The 10,955-nt window shown below is 44.4% G+C and overlaps 1 protein-coding gene across 7 annotated transcripts; it reads left to right on the forward strand.

Annotated features, from left to right (window-relative positions):
• Positions 1 to 3,916: 3,916 nt before the first annotated feature.
• On the forward strand, positions 3,917 to 9,685 carry LOC127294220 (uncharacterized). Of its 7 annotated transcripts, none has more exons than XM_071818853.1 (8): positions 3,917 to 4,161; positions 5,414 to 5,668; positions 7,016 to 7,080; positions 7,144 to 7,626; positions 7,712 to 8,152; positions 8,231 to 8,433; positions 8,634 to 8,797; positions 8,915 to 9,684. In XM_071818853.1, the coding sequence occupies exons 2-5, from the start codon at positions 5,627 to 5,629 to the stop codon at positions 7,821 to 7,823; spliced, it is 702 nt and encodes a 233-aa protein (XP_071674954.1). In that variant the 5' UTR covers positions 3,917 to 4,161; positions 5,414 to 5,626; the 3' UTR covers positions 7,824 to 8,152; positions 8,231 to 8,433; positions 8,634 to 8,797; positions 8,915 to 9,684. The 7 variants fall into 7 exon arrangements, with proteins under 7 accessions (XP_071674954.1, XP_071674955.1, XP_071674953.1 ...); XM_071818854.1 differs by having other exon boundaries at positions 8,231 to 8,298; XM_071818852.1 differs by having other exon boundaries at positions 7,712 to 7,866; positions 7,997 to 8,152; positions 8,231 to 8,797.
• The last annotated feature ends 1,270 nt before the right edge of the window (positions 9,686 to 10,955 follow it).

A 10,955-nucleotide genomic window follows, 5' to 3' on the forward strand; every position in this document is an offset into this window, starting at 1 on the left:
TTTTTGCTAAGATGAAAGGCTTCTCCTCAGATCTCACTACCGTCGGGAAGCCCGTTGATGAAGGTTAGATGGTTGGGTATATTCTCAATGAACTAGATGGATCCTACAAATCCCTTGTGTTCTCCGTTAATGCCATACCCGATACAACCCTTGATGATCTTTTTGCACAATTTGGTGCGCCAAGATATGCTTAATAAAACATACCTTCAATTCGTCGATCAAAGTTGCTGCTCGTTGTCGCTGTGATCCTCCTGTTGGGCCACGCAAAAAAAAACAAAAACTTTTCCAACGCGGTACATCCAAGACCTAGCCGAGTAGAAGGCCACAAGGATTGCCAATAGACACACATGCACATATTGTTGAAGCGCGTCACCTCTACCGGTATCCACATGTATGAGGGACGAGCATCGATGGTGGACTGGTGCTAGGATTTTCAACCCATGGAAAAATGGTCTAACCGTACCCTTTGGGAACTTTCCACCCTAGTGGGCTTCACAACACTTGCAACTCACTCACTTGGACCCTATTCTAGCCATCGTGAGTAAAAGTCATCAACGTAGTCACGGTCCAATTTGAGTCCAACTCATCTGACTCTGTTCTGTTTCAATCGAAACACATCCCACTCGCTCCTTTCTCCTAGTGTGTGACCCTGCAGGCTCATGGCGACTTGGATATGATTGAAGTCTGATTCGTAATCGATCAATCGATAGTGGCTCCTAGTAGAACGTGCTGAATCTCAAGTTCCATTGAGTCATGCTGACTAACTTTTAATTGTGACTCACGTCTAAGTCCCTTTTGCTTCACGATATACCTTATCAAACTATAGATGAGTTACATCATCCCTTTATTCACTCAACTCTCTTCTCAATGCGGATATGTGACTAACTCTTAGTTGACCACCTCATTTAACAGTTAACCAAGTCGCGCTTGACCATGCTTTACCAATCATACCATCCGACATGGCCTAGAGAATATCTCTCCAAGTTGGAGGGAAAAAAATCCAATGTTGATTATCCATGTCACACAGCTTATTGCTGAATGGATATAGATGGTAACGTAGAGGAGTAAATAGGTTTTAAAAAACTAGAACGATACCCCGTGCGTTGCAGCGGCATCGCTTTAAGAAATGTAATAAAACATATAAAACTTGGTTTATAGAATATGCAATATTTAGTTGGCCATAGTAGCTGACACACTAAATTTAATAGCCATGAAATGGATAAGTATTTGAAAATTTCAAGATTATTATATTTTAGAGTTGTACGTGATTGATTTAGATAAGGTGAAATTAACCGACTGTAGAACCAAATGATATGGATGTCTTGCAAGAAAAATACATGCACATTGCGGCATTACGTTTATAAAAATATCCTGTATGGTTACGTATATAAGAGCTCATAATTAACACTGAGTTTAATTCATAAAGAGTTTATTTGGTTGCCAAAATTATTTGGTGTTCAAGTTGCACATGATTTAACTATGTAATGATATAGCATGAGGGTGCGGTATTATCAATCGAGCGACAAATAAAAAGAATGGCATTGCTAGTTTAATGGTTAAAATAGATAATCTAAATATCTTGCATGTAAGAGATAGATAATAAATAAGGACTACTATTAGTGGGATGATGTGGACAAATGATTGACTAAGGAAAGCATGTGGTATGGATAGCTTGTATGTTGAGATAGACAAATATTAATTGCACTTAGTGAGGTTTTGTTTTATAAAAAGTATAGATTTCTTTAAATTCTCTTGCAATTTTAGGCTTTACCGAATAGTAAGTGTGCCTAATGCAAACTAGGTGAAACAACCTATATGATGATACAAGTTACTTCAATCACGAAGAATATCACAAACAACACAAGTAAAGAGATCTGTTAGGAATAACTGAAGCACGCGGAGACATAGATGTATTCACATGTTACCTTCCTTGGGAGGAAGGTGATGAGATTCGTGGCATAGAAAATAAAAAATTCCTATGATGCGAATAAAACCAAGAACCAATCTACAAGATGCTAGCAACGAGGTGGGGAGATTTTATCTTCATACCCTTGAAGACCGAGAGTGAAAGATATTTAAAACCGTTGTTGATGTAGTCGTACTATCTTCACGATCCAATCCAATCAGGCACCACACAAACGACACCTTCGAGATGAGCACACATACAACTTGATGACGTGCTCTCCTTCTTGATCCAGCAAGGAGAAGAAGAGGTAGATGAGATGAACTCCAGTAACACAACAAAATGATGGTGGATATGGTGTATAATTTCAGCATAGCTTCGTAAGCTTCTGCTGGAGGAGAAGAGCAAGAGGAGGCGAAGAAAGGGCTCAAGAAGCTTGTACCACGTTCGTCCCTCTCCATCTCTTTATACAAGGGCGCTGGGGGCAGCCAACCAGTGTATCTCCCAAGTGATAACCCTCCCTTTTTTTAGAAGGTGATAACACCCTTCTTTTAAAGGTGGTAACTCCCATTTTAAAAGGCTGCTCTTGATGAGCAACATGGACCACTAGGCCACTTCTTCGTCGCATGTGGGCCCTCTAGGATAGGTTGGTCCCACAGTGGGACCCTTCGGAATCTTCTAGAATCTTTGATATGATACCGAAAATACCTTGAACTTTTCCGAAATCCAAAAAGACTTATCCTTATATGATTCTTAATCTCCAGACCATTCCGAAGCTCCTCTTGGTGTCCTTGATCCCATCTGAGGATCCAAACAAAATTGCATTACCAAATAGGCGTCGACATCTCGACTGGTGCCCCCTAAATCAACGCCGGCACGTGCACCAGCACTACCGTATTGGCGGCGCCGACACGCCATCCTCCGTTTGGGGAACAGGTTCCCACACCGGCGTCTCCAATACAGCGGCCCCGATAGAGTTTTTTTTAGCTAAAATAAAGATGTCCATTTTAGTTATATATTACAAGTTTGCTACACTTGTAGCCTACTGGGCGCTCGGCGGTGCATTGGACGGCCCCGCCCCACCAAATCCCAGCTTCTCGTACGCTGCACGCCGCCTCTCCCGGTCATGCGTAGCCATTCCCTATGCTCGGCGGAGAGGTGGACGGCGCAATGCCACCTCTCCTCGTTATCATCCTCGCAAGCATGGGCATCATCCTCCACCTTCTTGAGCGACTCGAAGGACTCGAGGATCGCCCTTCTATTGCGCCGCCTATTCCTCCGTGTCTGGCCCATCGTCGGATCAGTCGAGGAACTCCTCGTCCTTCGCTTCCGCTGCCGCCACCGCCGCTTCCTCCTCCCAGGACGCCACCTCCTGCCGCAGTTGCAGCTCTAGCTCCTCCCACCGCCGCTAGTGCTCCACCCCTGCCTCCGCAGCCGCTACTGCAGCGCCTCCACACGCCGACGCTGTCGCAGTTCATCCTGGCGCTAACGCTCCTCCTGCGCCTCTCGGCGCCACGCGTTCACTTCCCGTAGCCGTTGCCGCTCCGCCTCCTGCTGGTGCCACTTGTCTACGGGCACCGCAAGCGCTGCTGCTTCCCACTGCTCGTGTTTTGCGAGCTCCAGGTCCTCCTCCACGTCATCGAAATCGGGGGTGCCAGCAGGTGGAGACGGGGGAGGAGGCAGCTGCCCCCCCCCGAGCGGCTCAGCATTGAGTACGTGGTAGGAAGGCAACAAAGATATTTTTAGCTACTTCGTCGGCTGTGGTGTCTGTTGAACGGAGGTGGCGTATATAGGCGATGTTGACGCGAGAAATGGCGGGAAGAACGCGCAGGTGTTACACGCGCGAGAAGCGGCGAGAACAAGCGGAAAACATCGAGTACGCGCGGGATCCAACGTGGCACTTGATGCTAGCACCCCAATTCGCGTTTTATGCGAAGAGGCCGACACGGAGTGACGGCGATTTTATTGGGCTTGACAACGGCGTCGGTGCTATCGGGTCGCCGGTGGAGAAGCTGTAATAGGCCGAAAGAACCACATATCCCTCAAGCAGAGCGCGCGCCTCTGCCATCCCCAAACCACCGCCGCGCGTACCGCCGCCGCGCGTACACCGAAGCCACCGCTGCCGCGCTCCTCCGAAGCTCTCCGACGCGCGCGCCTGTGCTCTCGACCCGCGGTCGACGACGCCGCTGCCAGCTCGCCGGTGGCTCCTCTTCCACCCCGCTATCCGATGGCATACCCGCTCCTTCCTCTAGCTCAAGGTAGGCTTGCTGTTTTCATTTTAGTTTTCATCAAATCTTTCTACGTAGATTGATTTCCCGAGTTGCATTGCTGTGTTCATGATACAAATTTTCTTACATTGGTTTATCCCGTCTTGCCGTCCACTTCTGTACCGGCTCAGATTGTAGATTACATATTAGTTCGGGTTGTCCAAATAGTTGAGTGGTGTACCACGCATTGGATCAGATTGTAGAGTACATATTAGTTCTGATCGGCTGGCCGGAATTCTTCCAAATCCGCCAAACAATCACCCTGACCATTCTCCACAATCAGTATGCTACTGTTTATAATATACAGTTTGGTCACTGCTTCTATACTAATCAGCAAAGTGATTTATTAGAAAACGTTCGAATTCATGATTTTGTATGTCTATTCTTTTGTATGCAATATTCAATTCATGATTTTTATTTGGTGTAATAGGCAACATTTGGCTCCAAAATAAGTGTACTGACTAGGTTTCATTATATTAAGTTGTGCAGGTGTGATAACTCTGACAGACAAATATGTTTGATAACTCTGAACGGTGGAGCCAATATTGTGTAATTGTTGACTCATGATCAGTAATAGTTTGTATTCAACTCTTGGCCAGAAGAAGCATTTGTGTGTTTGTCCCTGGAAACATCAAATGATAATTGGGAAACTTGATGCATGAAAGCAACATACTTGACTACATGACAAGGGTTGCTGTGGTAATAGGTTTTATTTTCAAAAAACATCGATCTGACCGAAATGAAAAAACTAGCGTACGGGTTCTTGTTCCCACCAAAGAAGTGGGTGATCTTATTTCCCTTCTCCACGGCGATCTTCTTGACTATATTTCAAACTGCAGGGTGTCACCTCGACTGAACCGATCCATCTTTTAACCTTTTTTGTGGATGCCTTGGGTCAAAAGATTTTTTGGGGGAATCCTCTTAGGTCATCGATTTCTGTGTAGGATGTGATAAACTTTTAGCTGAATCAAGTAGCCATAATTTTACCGTGCTTTTGTAGCTATGTACTTTTCAATTACCGGTCATTAGCTCTGTTCATGCCATTTAGGTAATCTATTATATTTTTCATCTTCAGTACTGTTACCATTTACTTGGAGTGCCATTCAGCATCTACCCTTGCCAGGGCTTCTACATATTAAATATGTACATTTCCTGTTGTTACCTGTTCTTGCCATTTCTAATTCCTTCTATGCATGGACCATCTAATCATGATTTCTGACTTTTATTTCCTCTTCTATGCCAGGTGTGGATTTTAGGTATCTAGGGAAGATTTACTTAAGTAACTAGTGCGCGGTAACCTGTATGGCAGCAAGCTTTGCAAGTAGTGATCATCAACCTGAAGTAAATAACATCGGGCGCAAAAAGTAAAGTGGACATGAGTGGTATGCCAGACTATCTGACGAGAAGAATCAACAGATGGCCCGACTACAAAAGAAAGTTGCAGCCCTCTGTGTGAATGTCACTGTACCTCAATCCTCTACCCCACAAGTTTCACCTGGTAAGAACTCCGATGGTAAATTCACTACCTTGGGATGCATCTATAATTTAGGTGAAATTAGATGTAGTTATGTCTCTGTTTCATATGAAAACAGAGATCAGTATATTTGCTAATCCTTATCTGTCTAGCAATCCCTCATAAATCAAGTAAAACATACTAGCACGATAGCTGCATTTTAATCTGCACTATTCATCTACAGCTCAAGTGACCAAACTCTTATTTGTTCTTTTCCTCATGAACTCAATGCAACAGAGTTATGGTATGGAAGTTTGTCATGCACTAACTTCCTCATGCTCTTTTCCTCATGACTAAACTCTTAAATTATTTTCAGTTTATATAATAAAATTAAAATGTGTCCTTGTCTTAACATTGGGGATTAGTTGCAGTTAAGCATCTCCACTAATATGAAAACATAGTGTGGCAGATCCACATGATCTCACTCACCTAAACACATTGATCTATCGGTCAAACCACACATTCATTTTATGGGTCTTGTTTGGGTTTTGAAGGAAAATATTTCTGTGGTACACATGGTGAGAAGTTGCACATAATGAGGCCGAATGACATCCTATGTTTTTATCTGAGCCCATAATCCATCTTAGCCATATCAAACTGTGTATTAATTCAGCTGTAGTAGCGGATATTGTCCATGACACGCATGATGGTTAATAAATTGTGTATTAGCACATCACAATTAATTTACAATTTAGCTGTCTTCATACTGTTATGCTTAATTTATCCTTAATTTAGTCAACACGTGCATGCAGGTGCAGGATTACTAGTCGAATAAATGATACCTGGCTTGATCAGGAGCCTCATGTTCTGAATGAACTTATTGTAACAGTGTATAAAATATGTTTTTGCAAGTGAATGAAGCACTCTTTTTCTTCCAAAAAGTATCTTTGCAATTACGCCAACATATATAACACAATAATTTTGCAGTTAATAAATAATAGCAAAAGCATCAACTTCCAGCCTATAGCTACGATCTGATGCAGAAAGCATGACAAAAGATATAACAAGATAAATAGGCGTAGGTTTAATACACAACAATCGATAAAATACAACAAATTAAGTGCCCAAACTAGAGATTTTCACAAGTATTTTGAAAGTGCAGATCCATTGTTCCAACTGATGCATTGAACCTGTCCAAAGGTGCTTCCTTCGCTTGCTCCAAGATCCATTACAGTGAAATTGCCACTTCTTATTCTGAAAGAAAAAAAAAAACATAGTTTTAGCATACTGCATCTAGACATGGTAAAATAAATACAGGTAGAAGTATATAGCATGTGGGTCAAGTTAATTTGCGGAGCTGGTCTGAGATATACCATTGTTTTCTTCATTCAGGGGCTCTTCGTCACTCTCAATCCCATCCTCATCAAGTTCCTCTATGTCAGCATCATTCTCCTGAGGTACTTGAGCACTTGTTTCAAATTCTTGCTGCTCCGTCCCATGCTGAATGTTGTTGGTTTCAGCTTTATATTTCTGAGGTACTGGAGCACTGGTTTCAGATTCTTGTTGCTCCGGCCCAGGATGAATGTTATTGATTTCAGCATTATATTCCGGAGGCACTTCAGCACTGGTTTCAGATTCTTGTTGCTCCGGCCCAGGCTGAATGTTGTTGATTTCAGCATAATATTCTGGAGGTACTTGAGCACTGGTTTTAGATTCGTGTTGCTCCGGCCCAGGATGAATGTTATTGATTTCAGCATTATATTCCGGAGGCACTTGAGCACTGGTTTCAGATTCTTGTTCCTCCAGCCCAGACTGAATGTTGTTGGTTTCAGCATAATATTCTGGAGGTACTTGAGCACTGGTTTCAGATTCTTGTTGCTCCATCCCAGGATGAATGTTATTGGTTTCACCATTATATTCCGGAGGCACTTCAGCACTGGTTTCAGATTCTTGTTGCTCCGGCCCAGGCTGAATGTTGTTGGTTTCAGCATAATATTCCGGAGGTACTTGAGCACTGGTTTCAGATTCTTGCTGCTCCGGCCCAGGCTGATTGTTGCTGATTCCACCATTATTCTCCTGGTGTACTAGATCATTTGTTCCATGTGCTTCTTCCTTATCCCACAGACTACTCTTCTCAATACCACAGTGGCTAAGCAATGCCCAGATGAGGGTTATGAACTCGCCTCCCGACTCGAGCTGATACTTGTGATCTGCTGCATTCCAACTTGGGGCCATGTGCACAAGTAAGTCGGCCCACACTTCAGCTAGAATCTTCCAACGGCTTTCTTGATCCTCGTTCTTGATCAGGGCCTTGCCAAGAGCAGCACCTTGCTGCACTATGTTCATGCCCGTAACCCTATCCACTTTCTTCAGCTCGTCTTCTTCCGCTATGGCAATGAGTTTGCTATAACTACACTTTCTCAAGTTGCAATCTTTGAGTTGTTCACGAACATCTCGTAATGTCTCCACAAAGATCATACCAGGCACAACAAAACTATCTGGCAACAGCGCAGACCGAAAAACCTGCAGGTAAGCGCAGTACCGAGACAAGCTGATTGCAGTGTGATAATTGGTCTCGAGTTCACCAGTCACATTCTCGTTGACAAGGTACGACGGCTTGGAAGTGCGGCTGACGAGTGTCTTCAGGCCTGACCAAGCAGAGCGAAAGAACCCAGGTTTGCTCAAGTCAATTTGACAGTTTCGGGCAAGCTCGATCTCGCAGAGGCTGGTGGCGATGTGCCACACCAGAATGACCTGAGAGCATGTGTGTAGCTCGAGGCAGGCCCAGCTGTACCGCTCAAACCTTTCCAGTGAGCCACTCAGCGATGGAATTTCTTTGGGCAGCTGACTTTTCTTGAGATCCACGTGGCGGAGTGCATTTAAGATTGCTGACTTGACACATTTTGGGACCTTGATAGACTTGCCAAGTTTTCTTCCATCTAATTCCTGTTGCATATTTCTCATGCTAATGGTATTCGCTGCTTTCTGAAATAATGATTTGTAATTGCAGGACTCCAAGAAGTCGTACTGGTCCATGCATCCATGCCATGCATCACAAATACTGGACTTGTAAAATAATCTGATAAGACGCCCATCAAGACAAAACCAACTGAACCAAGGTCGGCTCTGCAGATACTTGCACACGAGGAGTAATCTTGTCCAGTTCGACAGCAGGTATGTGACCATCTCCCAGACCTCCTTCAACATCATGATGGCCATGAACAACCAAGTAATTATGACATCGACATTCCTTCCATGCACGTGGAGCATAAAATTGTCCTCTTTTTTCAGGGGTACTTGGTTGTAGACCGTTCGGATGTCCACAGCCAGCCAGAGGGCGACAAAGAAGGTTGCCATTGACAGGAGGAGACTGAACAACATAGAACCAAGCCCGCTCCAGAAGACCAGAGGGTAGAGGGTGTGGAAGTAGTCTCTCGTGAATGCAAGCTCTATCTCCAAGATTTTGAAGGCCCGCTCACCCTCCGTCTCTGCCGCTATTTCTGGTTCAGGCACTGTTGTTGTCTCCGCTGCAGCCACTGCTGACGCTGGCGTTGATGCTGTCTCTCCCACCATTTGCACAGCCACCACCGTCTCACTCGGTGCCGTCTCCGCTACTGCCTCTGCTGCCGTTTGTTGTGGACTATCGGTGATTCTTGAAGTGATTAGATTCCGTGTGCTGTCAATACCTTCTGTTTGTAGGTTCACGTCTTCAAACCTACAACGAAGCAACCTAGACAGTGCGAAAGCCAAGCTGATATCCTTGTATTTGCTGCTGCTACCGGATGTTAGTACCGGATCTGTGCATCCCAAGATCTTGTCCAGTGTGATCAGCGACCTCGCGTCGACTTCCTCAAGATGTAGAGTATAACTAGGCCTCCTTAAACTGATGTTCTTATTGGACTCTCCGCAAACCAGGAACTTCTCATCGTTGTTGTTGTTATTGTTGTCCTGGCCATCGACCTGCGCACCGCTGCCCTGTTCATGGTCCCGAGCACGGTTGCGCATGTACTCCGGGAGGAATTCAGAGTTCTGGCCATGCAACAGCGATTTGGTGGCCATCTCATGTGCAACAAAGCGGTATAGGCTCTTCAGCAGCAGAAGGGCCCACATGGACCAAAGAGGTCTCTTGAACTCCAAGCCACGGGTGCCAGTCAACACTCCTGCTCCCATGAACTTGATCACATTTCCAAACTCCGAGAGCCGACGACTTTGGTCCGGGATGCCGTACCCGGAGAGGTACCCGAGGCTGGCACGGAGGCTCACCAACACAATGGCCCACACGGGGAACATCTTATTTCCAAAATGTGTAGCTTGCATGGACCCTATAAGATACACCACCATCCGATCGGACATGCTATCCACGGTCTTGAAGACTTTGTTCAAAAATGAGCTGCGAGATCGGCAACGGTAATAGTCGACGATGAACATCGCGAAGAACATCGCTGTGACCAGTGCAACTAATGCTTGTATGCGAATGAGGACATAGGTGTCCTCTTTCATCACAATGAAGAAGGACTGTATAACTTTGCCGATGTCAACCATTTCAACCAATTCTGATAGATCTGCAAGGTGAGTTTTTCGGAATGATCAAAGTTTGGAACCCAAATGAGGTATAGTACAAGTTGGTAATATGAAAAAACGTTTTAAACTAATATGCTTAGTTTCAAATATATTTTTCATAAAGTTCTAAGCTTTTATTTATTTTATTATTACTTATCCTACTCATGAAAAATAGTAGTAGTCAAGTTGACCGGTATAGATTGCGCCAATGTCTTAAGACTTTGTCTATCTAAGAAAAGAGAGAGCATATATATAAATTTGAGCGCACATGTTCATGTTAAATGCAGCTCAAACCATTATTTATTTTTCTAGATTATATGTAATTAGAAATAGTAAAATCGTAATATCTTAGAGCAACATGCGCAGCAGAAAGACGGAACAAACAGTCAATGGTTAGTAGGTCGAGATGAAGCCTGATGAAGCGTGTATGTATATTTTTATTTTCCTATTGAATATATTTTTTAAAAAGCTAGGAAATATGATGGCTATGATTGATGTAGAGGTCAAGAGGAAGCCTGAAAGAAAGTAAAAAAACAATCTCCAATGGCAGTAAGAAAGTTGACTTCCTAGCCCTCTGACCACACACCACCCGAATTATCGTTTGGGCTCTACACTCTGGGAGTCTCAGTCGAAGGGTTTGACCCTCGAAGGAGAAACAGGCGGTCGCTGCCGCCTCCTACCATATTGGCCACTGATGCACGCGCTCTCGCGAACAGCAGGCAACAACGACCATGCGCTAGGATTATGCATGGGTCGGCGCCGCTCGGCATCG

This window comes from Lolium perenne, chromosome 4 (genome assembly GCF_019359855.2).
Source record: "Lolium perenne isolate Kyuss_39 chromosome 4, Kyuss_2.0, whole genome shotgun sequence".
Taxonomy (NCBI): domain Eukaryota; kingdom Viridiplantae; phylum Streptophyta; class Magnoliopsida; order Poales; family Poaceae; genus Lolium; species Lolium perenne.